This window comes from Macaca fascicularis, chromosome 11, assembly GCF_037993035.2.
Source record: "Macaca fascicularis isolate 582-1 chromosome 11, T2T-MFA8v1.1".
In the NCBI taxonomy this organism is placed as follows: Eukaryota; Metazoa; Chordata; class Mammalia; order Primates; family Cercopithecidae; genus Macaca; species Macaca fascicularis.
The window spans coordinates 21357992-21372141 of record NC_088385.1 but is presented as its reverse complement, the minus strand read 5'-3'; the positions used below and the strand labels follow the sequence as shown (position 1 = coordinate 21372141).

The window sequence follows — 14150 nt, the reverse complement described above, 5'->3', positions numbered from 1 at the left end:
GTGCATTCTTCTAAAGCACGCATGGAATTTTTACCGAAATTGACCATATTTAGGACCATAAAACATCGCAAAATTTAGAAAAAATTGAAACTATAGGTGTGTTTTCTGACATACTTAAGCTAGAAATAAAATAACAAAAATAAAAAGGCTAAATATATTTGAAAAAATTAAAAAGTATTTCTTAAAAACCCATGGCCATAAGAGAAATCACAATGAATAGTTTATAAATATTTTGAAAGAATAAGAAAGAAAATATGGTATTGTATATCAAATTTATATATACAATATTATAGAGAGAGATTTGTGGGGTGCAATCAAACCTTTACTAGAAAAAGGGATTCAAATTTTAAATGTGTAAGTTAGATAGGTTGAAAGTAAAGTTAAGCAGCCATCTGTAGTGAATCTATAATTTTTAATTGCCTTGGCATTTATTTTGAATATAAGTTGCACTTTCAAATCCGAGAAGCAAGTCTTAGTCATCTTTGATAGTTTTCAGTTGTTTGTCTTTGAGCTCCTTGATGTGGTCGATCGAGATATTTCTTATGCAACTACCTCCTGGTGACCATCTCTCTATGGGTCAGATAGACATAACCTTCTTGACTCACTCCACTCATACCCACACACTGCTTATATTGCTTAGATATGCTACAATGACTACTTTCAGTCACCATGCACCTCTATAGAACCTGAGCCTGCTTGCTCTAAAACCTCTAATTAGAACTCCCTGTGGGAAACCTGCTTGGATAATGCCCTACACTGCAATAAAGGCCTTGGTCCACAGGTTCCTTGCCCTCTCTCTCTTGTTCTCTACCTGCTGCTTGAGTGTGTACGTTAATAAAGTGTGCATCTCAGGCTGGGCACAGTGGCTCATGCCTGTAATCCCAGCACTTTGGGAGGCCGAGGCAGGCAGATCACCTGAGGTCAGGAGTTCGAGATCAGCCTGGCTAACATGGTGAAACCCCGTCTCTACTAAAAATACAAAAATAGGCTGGGTGTGGTCGTGGGCACCTGTAATCCCAGCTACTGGGGAGGCTGAGGTGGGAGAATTTCTTGAACCTGGGAGGCAGAGGTTGCTGTGAGCTGAGATCACGCCATTGCACTCCAGCGTGGGTGACGAGCAAAACTCCTTCTCAAAAAAAATGTGCATTTTTTTTTACGGATAAAGAAGTATTACATGAAAGGCACATTGTAAACCTAAATAAAGGAGAAGAGCCGTTGATCATGGATCATCCCAAAAGATTCACACATTTATGACATTGAGGTAGGGTATGTTCTTACTAGGAAAATATTGATACATTTCACTTCATTAAAATTAAGCATTTCTGTTCATCAGGAGACATGATAGAGACAGCAAAGGGACAAGGTACAGAGTATGAGAAAATTTTTTCAATCTGTTTAAATAATAAAGAACTTCTATCCAGAATATATGAAGAAATACACCTTCTAACAATTTCAACCAAGAAATGAATCAATAAATGAATGTTAACTGAATAGAAACATGGTAAAGAGATGTGAACTGGCATTTCACGAAAGAGGATATCCGAATGACCAAAAAACATATCGAAAAGTGTTCAAGCTCATTAGTAACAGGAAAATGCAAGCTAAGAGTTCAGTGAGATGCACACCAACCAGAATGGCCCCAATTTAAAAGATTAACAATACCAAGAATAGAAAATTGGAAAAGGTATTTATTGCAAAGGAGAGAACAAACTGACCATCACAAAGTTGAAATAAGCATATCCTACAATCTGGAAATTCTATTCCTGGGTGTATCCTACAATCTGGAAATTCTATTCCTGGGTGTAAGAACAACACGTGGATACTGAGTCATGCATGTGAAAGAATGTTCATAACATTATGGTTTGTAATAGCCTCAAACTGGAAACATTCCAAAAGTCTATGTAGAGCAGTATCTACAGATGAATTATAATATATTCATATAATAAAATATTATGCAACGATAAAAATCCATGAATCTTGGAAATGGGCTATCACTGCATTATTGGCTTAAGACCAGTCATTGTATTATTATCTCTTAGTTCAGGTGTTTGACAGGGCTCAGCTGGGTGTTCTGCTTGGGGTCTCTGATGAGACTGTGATCATTTGGTGGCTGGGGATGGAGTCCCAGCTGGGGACTGGATCAGTTGCTGTTCCTTAGACATGTCTCTTTGTATTTAATCTTTTTGGTTTCTCTACCTGGCAGACTCAGGGTAGGTCAGCTTGAAAGATGGCAACTGAAGGCTCCTGCAGTGACCATTCCAAAAGAAATTGTTAGAAGGTGCATGGCATTTTCTAACCTACCTTGGAAGTCATAAAGGGTCACTTCAACCATATTCTATTTGATGAGCAAATGACAGAAGCCCTCTTGGGATCAAGAGGTTGGGACACAAGCTGCCTCCTCTTGATGGGAGGGTGGCAAACAATTTTCAGACATGTTTTGAAATTACTGCATGGTTAGATGTTCTTATAATTTATCCTTGAACGGTTTAATTTTCTTTTGTGGATTTTTTTCTGAATGTGTGTTTACATTTTACAATTTAAAAATGAAAAGAAAAAATAGAAGAACAATGTGCTAGTCTAGTAAGGAGGACCAAAATCTACCAAAGTGGTGAGGGGCATCGTGCTTCACAGTGTTTTCAGTTCCTCACGACTCTTGTGATGGTTAATTTTGTGTGTCAGCTTGGCTGGGTCACAGTGTCCCTGTTTAAACATTATTGTGGATGTTTCCGTGAAGGTGTTTTATTGAATGAGACTCATACTGAAATTGGCAGAGTTTGAGTAAAGCATATTATTCTTCATAATATGGGTAGGCCTCATCCAATCAATTGAATACCTGAACAGAACCAAGACTGAACTCTGAGCAGAATGCCTTGGGACTTGGATGGTAAATAATCTTCTCTGATCTCCAGCCTGCCAGCCTGCCCTACAGATTTTGGATTTGCACCTCCACAATCATGTGAGCCAATTAAACAAATTTGTTCTCTCTCTCTCTCTCTCTCTTTCTCTCTCTCTCTCTCTCTCTCACACACACACACACACACAGTTTTGTTGGTTCAGTTTCTCTGGAGAACACTGACTAATAAGTTCAAGGCTTAGTTTTAGTTTCTAACGACTTGGGCTTGGCGTCCAAACTCTTACATCACAAGAAAGCTGAGATCCATCAGAACTGTGTCCTTGCGCTTTTTCTTAGATCCCCATGAGAGGCAGAATAATACCTTCTACCAAAAGATGTTCATGTCCTAATCCCTGGAAACTCTGAATATGTTACCTTACAGGGCAAAAGAGACTTTGCAGATAGAATTACATTAGGAATCCTGAAATGGTGAGATTATCCTAAGTTGCCCAGATGGACACAATGTAATCATAAAAGCGCTTCTGAGAGGAAGGCAGGAGGGTCAGAATTTGAGCCAAAGCAGATGTGATGACACGGTCAGAGGTCAGAGTGTGCCACTGTGTTGCTGGAACAGAGCCACAAGCCAAGGAACACAACCAACCTCTAGAAATTGAAAAGGTTCCACAACAAGCCCACCAACATTTTGATTTTAATCCCATAAAACCTGTTTTTCAGACTTCTAAATTCCAGAACTGAAAGAAAATTGATATGTACTGTTTTAAGCCACCAAATCTGTGGTAACTTGTCACAGCAGCAACAGATTTAAATTTTAAAAATACAATTTCTTTTTGTTTTTTCTCACTCATAATTTTTCTTATATTGTTGAGACATTTCCCCAGGCCACCTCTGTTAAATCCTACTCAGTGTTAAAGGTTCGGCTCAGATGCTCTCTTCTCCTTGAAACTTTATTATTGCATCGGGAATGATTCTTACTCCTCTAAAACTCTAGAGCACTTCACGGCACTGATAGTCCGTTTATCACGTATTACTTCATTGAAGTTATTTGAAGTCAAGGTTCTATACTTGTTTTGCTGCTCCACAGTTCTCAGTTCATGTATTTCATACAAAATCAGGCATACATATTCATTGAATGAATGAACCCAAGGAATGTTATCATAAAATATTATTATTATTAGAGATGGAATCTGGGTCTGTCACCCAGGCTGGAGTGCAGTGACACTGTTATAGCTCACTGCAGCTTCCAACTCCTGGGCTCAAATGATTCTTCTGCCTCAGCCTCCCGAGTAGCTGGGACTACAGGCATGTGTCACCATGCCTGGATAATTCGAAAAATTTTTTGTAGAGACGAGGTCTCGTTTTGTTGCCCAGGATTGACTTAAACTCCTGGCTTCAAGCAATCTTCCCACCTTGACCTCCCAAAGTACTGGGATTACAGGCATAAACCACCTCACTCACTAATAACATATAAATAGTTGATGTTTTATGTAAAAATAGAAAAATAAATTGTAACTTACATTTGTAACTTCACATGATCCATTTAATATCTGTTCCATGTAATGATTTAGATCTCCAAATCTTTTGTGATCTGAATTTGTAAAAGGTAGGTGCCACCAATGAGGAAACCTGTTTTAAGAGAAAAAACAAGTTATCTTCATTAGTTTGAAAACCGGCCTTTTCATCTTAGGATTGTTCACGAAGTTACAGCGGTATCAGATGGAAGGGCCAAAGAAAACATTTGAAAAAGTCATAGTCTACGTGATTAATCCTGGAAGTTTTATTAATATGGCTGTGGTCATTCATGCCATATTAACGGTCATTAATATTAATACTAACTTAATTTAATTTGACATATTAAATCAATTTATATGTCCCTTCTTACTGTATTAATGGCAGACCACACATTTTGTCTTTTAAACATATGTGGGGTCTTAAAAAAAGACTGAAGTTAACGGTTCAAAATTTTTCAAAAGGTTCAGATTACATTGTTGCTTCTGGGTTCACTAGAGACACCATTATACTAACTAAATTAAGCATTTTAGCAAGTGACTTATACTTCCATCTGCTCTTAGCCTTCTACAAAATAGTAACACTTTCCCCAAGAGTCTGTCTACTTGCAGAATTTCCTTTGCACAATCTGATGATTCATCTTGATGGCTTGAACTTGATTAAGACCAATTATTATGTGGGATGACCGGTAATAGGTAGCCTTTGGTAACATATCTTGCTGTCTACATATACCTTTTTAGGAACTACCTAGCAGCCTCCTCTGACTCCAATCATACTGCTGCCTCATCCACACTTCTGCTTCTTTGGTAGGAACCACGGCTTGGCTACCATGCTTGGAGGGGAAATGAACATGGAGGATAATAAAGGACAGTCAGCAAAGACACAGAGGTATGTGATAATTTCATGACACCCTACTGATTCCTGTTGGAAATGTCAGGAAAGTCCAAAACTCTATGCTTGTATATTTAAACAATGAACATTTTATTTTTTAAAGTCTCTTGCAGACTCTAAGACTTAAGTCTTTAAAATTTTTCATCCAAATTGAATCACGAAAATTAGTACTAGTATACAATCAATTGAACATATAGCATAGAAGATAGATAGATCTATATTCTATATATCTATATATGCATAGTATTTTTTTGGGAGAAATGAATTTGATAAATGAGAGATTAGGCTGGTTTTAAGTATTAATTTGTCTGTCTGTGAATTTTCCTTGTTGGTAGAATAAACCAGAAGTCTATGTCAATTCTGCTACTTTGTTAATATTTTTATAGATATATGTCCTAAAACATCTTACATATAAATAAGTATGTGAAAGTTGAGGAATGCTTCTATAATACTGTCATTTAATTGAAACTTCTTCGAGTTAAATGTCAAATATAGCAGTTATTGAAAATTACTTTTTATGATCTTTTGTCTGACAGTATCATCATATCCTCCCTCAATTTCATTCACAACAAAGGTAAGAAAACATGTGACAAAGATTTGATTTGATATTTGATTATTAGAGTAATTCATTTTCTCAGTACCAACACCAATATTTTGATTTGCCCTTTTGTCTGGTCCTCAGAAGTTTCTATAACCTGATCAGTGTACCAAAATAAAATTTTGGATGGTTGGGAGAAGAAAGTCAACTCTCACCAAGCATATTAATTTTCTAAAAAAGATTATTAATTTTAAGGAATATTTTCATGTTGTGTACCCTTGGAAGTTACCCAGAAACACAAATAGCTGATTTGAAGTCCACTGTTACATGGTATGAACTGATTAGAATTTCATTCTTCATGACTCTGACTTTCTGATCATGCCTTCCAGATGACATTTACATAACTCTCTTAGGGCTTCTCTCAGTAAATGTAGAAGTCGTAGAGAATCTTCATCCTTCATTTGTGTGCATCACTGTAAGCCTGGGCCCCTTTGAGAGTGTCAGCATGCAAACAGTGTTCAGGGAACATAGAACAAAATGTTCCTTGCCTCCACAGGTTGCTTACACAGTTTGAAAATCAATGTAAGAAGCTCCAGGCAGCAGTAATGAGCAAAGCAGAATCCTAACAAAAGCTGAAAACTGAAAAGAGGCCAATTGAGATGGATTATTAGAATTTCTAAAGTTTTACAAGTTATACTGATGTGTATTGGTGAGGTACAGTGTAGAACAGAGACATTTTTGAAACCGAAAAAGGATAGCCATTAAACAAAGATGAGCTTACTCTTCTCAATTATTAATTAGTAGGGTTATCACAGCAAACATTGATTTTGAATGTGGTATTTCCAGCCAAACACTGAGTTTTTTTGCCGGTGTTTCTTTATTTTCTGTTATTCTATCAGATTTTTTGATAATTCTAAAACTTGATGTTACTTCTAAAAGTTTCCAGAATGACTTTATCTCCCTCTCAGTCTCTTGAGTATGCTCTTAATTTCTTGACTTCCTGATGCTTAAAGTATCTGCATTTCAAAAATCCCTGTTATATATGCCAGTACAGTTTTTTTCATGAATGTGAACTACTCAATTTTTAATAATGTGTAATATTTCTCTATGTACTAACTTTGCTTATATTTGTATTTTGGAAAGTGACTAAATCCTGAAAGCCAAGTAAAAATCCACATGTATAAAGTATGCCAGGTAAAGTATAAACAATTATATCATAAAAGGACCATTTACTTAACAAAAATCTCACTGTAGATAAAACATCTGATTAACATAAATGCAATATCATAATTTCTGGAAAGCTCACATTTTTAAAATCAAAGTACACCTTTTTTATAGACTGAAGTCTATGATCAAAATTTGACTGCTTCTAAGTAATGAATTTTTGAAGGGTTATTTGAACAGAAGTAATTTTTATGATATTTTTAGTTTGCTTATGGTTAACATTTTTCCATTATAACATAAATGAAAATGATGATTTTCAAGATGGCTTCAAAATGATCAAAATAACAAATTCAATTTAGATAATGCAAGTTAATAATTTCAAAGTTAAAAATTAATGGCAACAAAATGAGTTAGTAATATACTAATTGATATAAATATGTTTACATTTTTCTGGTATTAAAATTAAATGTATATATTTAATAAGCATATATAATTATATATAATTAAATATGTATATTAATAAGCCTATATATATAGACTTTATATTACAGTTATTTGTTGAAGAAGTAAACATATCCAATTTTCTTCTGCAATTTCAATTTCAATTGTATTTTTATAAAAAATAACTAAGAGGATTAAATTAAAAACAGGCAAATGAGACCATTTTTCCAATAATCGAAGAAAAACGAAGTGACTTTTGAAATTGTCTGTCTACAAAATCAATGACTGGAAGTAAAAAGAAAATTGCAAACCTTGTTCTGTTTTATGAGACAAAAGATTCCTCACTCTGAGAGCAATTCAGACTCTGCTGGGATGGATTCAATGGCATTGGAGTCAGAATACTGTGTTGCTCACAAATAGAAAATCCCATAACCATAATTTTTCTTTTTGCTCAAGGACAAGTACTGAAGGCAAAACAATGTAAAAGGACAGTGCCTTACTCTGGGAGAGTCAATGATGCAAACTGCTTCTGAAGTTGGCTGTGAAGTTTTGAAAACTGGTCAAATGATTTTTCTATCAGGCTTGTTTCGTTGTTGCTGTGTGTCACCTGGATCAGATACAGCTGCAGAAAGTAAATAGATAGAAATCAAAAGATGGCAATATCAGCCTGTGATACATTCTGAAACCCTATTTTATGTAAACCAAACAAAGGGAGAACCTTTCTGCAAAACATTATCATAAAAGCCAGGAGATGCATTTTGTAAAGGCAAAATTACCTATAAATAATATCTAAGAGTATCATAATCGTATGTGCTAGGAAGAGATTGCCTAATTTTTGCTGTTCTTGTGGACATTTTAATCAGTTATTGATTTATACTCTACCACAGGGCAGGAATTGTTCTCTTTGATGGTTCTCTACTCATAGCTCTTGTTGTTATGATTTTTTTCTTGGAACATCCTCTTAATGACACTTCTGCTTAAATTGTAAATAATTTTTCATTTGCATAGTAAAAAAATTATGCTATAAGAAAGGCTGTGTAGGATAGTGAAGGGAAGTCTGAGATAAAGTCAAGTGATACTTAAGTCAAGATGACAGATTTTAAACTTACATTACTGGATTTCTTGCTGAACCCTAAAATTGTTGCTGTTTGAATCAACCTAGTTGTACTCAGCAAACAGGGTTCCTGAGGAAAAGTCTGTGAAGTAGATTTGGCAGGGCTTATGGCTGACATTTGTGCAAGTGTGTGGATCAAGTTGTTCAATTTAACAGGGAAACACTCCAGACTTTCCTTTATTTTCCTAGAGAAATGTAAAAGAAAAGATGGTGAGTAACACTCCTCTGCATCTAGTCATTTCAGTTATGATCTGTTTCTTTGTGTTTGTCAGTGTGAGGGGAAAAAGCCAAGAACCATGTGTATTTATTTGGAGCCCAACTATTAAATGTTATTTGTATAAATTTCAAGTTTGCATCTGGAGTTGTTAGCAAATAAATATACAAGAAATTCTTGTGATGAAATATAAAACTGTAGTTGCTATATTGTATGACCACATTTTAAGATTTTGTTGTGGCCGGGGGCGGTGGCTCACGCCTGTAATCCCAGCACTTTGGGAGGCTGAGGTGGGTGGATCACGAGGTCAGGAGATCGAGACCATCCTGGCTAACGTGGTGAAACCCATCTCTACTAAAAGTACAAAAAAATTAGCCAGGTGTGGTGGCGGGCGCCTGTAGTTCCAGCTACTTGGGAGGCTGAGGCAGGAGAATGGGGTGAGCCTGGGAAGCGGAGCTTGCAGTGAGCCGAGATAGCGCCACTGCACTCCAGTCTGAGTGACAGAGCAAGACTCTGCCTCAAAAAAAAAAAAAAAAAAAAAAAAAGGATTTTGTTGTTTATTTGGGGGAATTTTAAAAAAATTTAATTCCAGCTTATAATTATTTAAAATATTTACATAATTCCAGAAGTTAAGTAATGTAAATTCAAAGAAGCCTAGTAGCTATTCCCGTACTTTCTACCCTATTCTTTCCCTTCTCTTATATTTAAACTGTTTTAACACTTATGGCTCAACTTTCATTGTTTAATTTTTAATTTAAATTTTATTTTTGTATATTTTTATGTTTTTCTTTAAAAAGGTAGCATACTTAAGTCCTATAGTTAACAGACAAGTATTTTATATAAAATATTTTTCATTCTTTGATTTGTTTTCCTTTGTTTTTGGTGTTTTTTGTTGTCTCTGCTTTTTAGAGGTTTTTTTTTGTATTTAAGAAAGTTTGCATTCTAATGGTATAATAATATATTTCTATATTTTCCTTTACCTTTTCTTTTTTTATTTTTAATTCATTCTCTATTGAGAGCAATATTGAAATCAGCTAATAGCTTCTTTCTTCATACTGTTTGTTCCATTTTCTCCAGTATCTGACTTGTAATATTACCCTTTTAATCTCAGTTAATACTATAAAGCAAACAGTATGCTTATTCTACTTTTAATTTGTGCCTCCTCCTAGCCCCCACTTCCTTTTTTTTTTTTTTTTTTTTCAGAGATAGGGTCTTACTCTGTCACCCAGTCTGGACTACAGTGGTGAGATAGTAGCTCACTGCAGCGTCTGAATTCTAGGCTCAAAGGATCCTCCCTCCTCAGCTTCCTGAGTAGCTAGGATTACAGGCATGTGCCCGGATGCCTGTCTAAACCCACCTCCATTTTTTGTTGACCTACAATTGTATAGTATAATTGAACTGTATTGTATAGTGTATATACTAAACACATTTTTCAGTTTCTCTTATAACCTTCACTTAATTATAAACTCTACCAGTCCTTATGCCCACGTCTCTCCAGTCACTTTATCTGAAACTCATGTTCCAGTAAATTCTTCAAGAAGTGCTCAAGGAAATAAGTTTCTGATTTCTTGTAAGCTGACAACAGTTGGTCTGTGGCCTTTATACTTGCTAGTTAGTTTGCCTGGATATGACATCATTAGCTCACATTTTCTTTTTTGAGTGCCATAAAGCTATTCTATTTTCTTCTGGAACAAAGGATTACTATTCAAAACTCTGATGACATAGTAAATTATTTCCCATATAAGTGAGTTAGTCTTCCTGCCTACATGCTTAAAGGAAGTTTCTCTTTCTGCAAAGTTCAGTAGTTTTTCTAAAACATGCTTCTGTATTGGTTTTTCTGGGTCATTTTTTTGAATAGGCAATGTGCCCTGTCAATATGTAATTTCAAATCCTTCCACTTTTGAAATTTTTTTCTTAAATTATAGTCTTAGCATTTGTTAAAATACTAAATATACTATTTAGTTTTGATATAGTTTTATATATTATTTGGTTTTCTTTTTTTCAGGGAGTACTATTATATGTACATTGGATCTTCATTGCCTTTCTTTATTTCTTTTTTATTTTAAAAGTGCTCTCTGTTTTTACCTTCTCTCTTAGGCATTGTGTGTTGTGTTTGTTCATTCCTATGTCTCTTCTAGCTTATTGTTTGTAAAATCATGTTTTCTTTTATTTCTAATTCTTTCTTGGGTTCACTCACTTCCTTGCTGAGGTTTCCTAATTGTGGTCTATGTTGTTCCTTCATATATTTATCATTTTCTTAATTTCTTTTATCTCAATATATAAGGATACAGTTTATCCTTTTTGTTGGCATGTCTTTCTGGTCCACATTTTTTGTAAGGATATTATTTTGCTTCTTATTTCTCTTTTTCTTGTAATTCTGTATGACTTTCAACCATGGTCATTTTTCTTGTTCATTTTTATATAAAATGAGTATTCCTGAACTTTCAGGAAGGAGTAGAAGATTTTTTAGGGTCTGGGGTTTCCTTTTCTGTTGCTGTCACATAGTGATTTTAAAAAAATGATTTTTGCCAGGCGCAGCGGCTCATGCCTGTAATCCCAGCACTTTGGGAGGCCAAGGCGGGTAGATCACCTGAGGTCGGGAGGTTGAGACTAGTGAAACCCCGTCTCTACTAAAAATACAAAAAATTAGCCAGGTATGGTGGCAGATGCCTGTAATCTCAGCTACTTGTGAGGCGGAGGCAGGAGAATTGCTTGAACCTGGGAGATGGAGGTTGCAGTGAGCCGTGATTGTGCCACTGCACTCCAGCCTACGCAACAAGAGCAAAGCTTTGTCTCAAAAAAGTATATATATATATATAATTTCATATAATACATTCTGGGATATTTCTCCTTTGATCCCCTCCCTCCAACTTTCTGGACTTTGATTTTCCCTTTGCTAATATTATCGCTTGTCCACACAAGTTGGATTATATTTGCAACAGTTTCTCTTCAGTGTGAGCGAGACTTCTTCTTGGAAGAAAGCCCCAGTTAAATTTGAGAATTCATAGACTGCCTAATCTTTTTATATTTGCCACAGAACCCTCACCCTTGCCTGTGAAATAGAGTGTGCAAAAAGTACTTCCAATTTCAACGGCTTTTCTCAAATTAGCCTGCTCAGCTTCCAACCAGTACCTGTTGACTCTTTTGGAGTACTGCTCTCAGGTCAGCCAGAGTACCTGTGGTTTCCCTTAGCTTCCTTCTGTCCAAATGCTCATACCACACAAATCTTGTAACTTAATGGTTTGCCTCCACCTGCTTTTATTATACGGTTCTTGGGTATACCTTGTTACCTAGTTTTGTCATAAATGTTGTCCAAGCTTTTGGATTTTGCTATCCTGGTTGATTTGCCTGTTGTATGTAAGAGATTTAGAGACATTTAAAAACTTGGCATTTTAGCATATATAATTCAAGCAACACAGGAAAATATAAAGTAAAATGTGAAAGGTTCCCTTTTTCTTTCCTCCATGGGAGACCAGTGCTCCTCCCCAGAAATAACCACCGTAAGCAGTTTGACATCATTCTTTTTTGAACTTTCTCTATATATTTGTGCAAACACACAGACATGCAAACATACAGATATGCAAACACATAGACACACACATTGTCCTTATTCCTATTACATGCTAGGTACTATTCTAGTGGTGGGATTTAGCAATGAACAAAAGAGATGGAAGTTTTTTGCTCTTTTAGAATTTGTATAATATAAAATTCTGATAGTAATTAATCAAGTAAAAATATATAATTTGATAAAGTAACATGTATTATAAAAGAAAATAGGAAATAGGGAGAGGAAATATGGGGGTAGATAATAGTACTACAATTTTAAATAGGATGCCCACTGAAAAGTGCTTATCTCACTAAAAAGATGAGCTGAATGATTTGACAAAGACCTTAACTTGCCATGAAGGTAGACCATGGGAATTTCTGATGAAATGCATTTTAGGCAGAAGCAACAGGTAGTCCACAAGCTCAGAGGTACATGAATGGCTAGAGTGTTTAATGAACAGCAAAAGGAAGGCAGTGTTGCTGACATAAAGTGAGTAGAGAAAGAAGGGAATCAAAGACCTAAAGTGCACAATTGCGTAAGAACTTTGACTTTGTGTGAGATGAGAGTTAGAGAAGAATCACAATTGTATGTAATGTTGCAATTTGTTTTTTGTTAACTTAATAATATATTTTACAGGAAAAAATTAATAGTAACTGGTACATAGTAAGTGATCCAAAAATATTTGTTGAATGACTGAACAATCTTTCTAATTCAGAACATAGCATTAAATCATATTTTTAAATGGCCTCATGGTTTCTCCAAATATGGATGAAAAATGTTTAATTTAACAATTTTTTAAATTGCAAAGACTTTTTTTTTTTTTTCTTTACTGTTTAACTTTGCCCAAAACCAAGGGTCTATATATACAAAAGCCTGTTTCTGGCCTCCTCATTTTGTTGCAGTCATTTCTTTGTTTATCTCTGTATCAGTATTACACTATCCTAAATAGCTGGAACTTTATAGTACATCTTGAAATCCAGGATAACAATTATTTTATCTCATTTTCTTTAGGGGGTTCTTCACTATTCTAGGCCATTTTGACCTCCTAAATATATTTTAGAATTAGCTTATCAAGTTCACCCACACACAAAACAAATAGGAGAGGATTTTGAATGGTACTGTATGTAAATCACAAATCAATTTGGAGAATATTAACATCTCTATAGTATTAAGACATTCAGTTCACAAATGTGGTAATGTGGTATATTGTTCTATTTAGTTTGGTCTTGCATATTTTTTGTTGGAGTTATTCTTTGGTTTGGCATATTTTATGTGACATAAATGCTATCTTTTACTAACTTTTAATTAACATTCAATAATATATGAGTAGATTTTTTAACTCTTATTAATTTTAACAACATATGTGTATTCTTTTGAAATTTGTATGTACCACAGTCATGTAACCTGCAAATAATGGTAGTGGTTGTTTTGGTCACTCTGCACTGCTAAGAAACTTCTACTTCAATATTAAATGGAAGTGGTGATAGCAAGCATTGTTGGTGTGTTCCTGATTACAAAGGAAAATCTTTCAGTGTTTACTGTTAAGTGTAATGTTTTCTGTAGGTTTTTAGCTATATGTTAATGATACTTTTTTCTATTTCTATTTTTTTCCTAAATGAATGGTTCTACATTTTATTAACTACATTTTATGTACCTATTTAGGTGATCATATATTTTCTTTTTAATTTTTAAAGTACTGAGTCTTAAATGTTTACTTTGTAACAACTTATTTTACTAAATTCTTGTTATTTTGATTTTTTGTATGTGTGTGTGCTAATTCTCTGGGATTGTATTACTTATTGTATTATCCACCTGAAAAAAAAAACTGCATAACAAAGTTTAATTAGAGAGCTTTATTATCAATATAGAATATACTATCTT

At 34.7% G+C, this 14150-nt stretch overlaps 1 protein-coding gene across 6 annotated transcripts in view; it reads right to left on the bottom strand.

The window, feature by feature from the left end:
• Positions 1-14150, bottom strand: part of PIK3C2G (phosphatidylinositol-4-phosphate 3-kinase catalytic subunit type 2 gamma) — a 422558-nt gene that overhangs the window by 80640 nt on the left and 327768 nt on the right. For all 6 annotated transcript variants that reach the window (XM_005570265.5, XM_074005892.1, XM_005570267.5 and 3 more), the window contains 3 exons: positions 8504-8693; positions 7895-8016; positions 4369-4477 (listed from right to left, as the gene is read on the bottom strand). In XM_005570265.5, coding sequence (XP_005570322.3) covers positions 4369-4477; positions 7895-8016; positions 8504-8693 — 421 coding nt within the window. The remainder of the gene's footprint in view (positions 1-4368; positions 4478-7894; positions 8017-8503; positions 8694-14150) is intronic.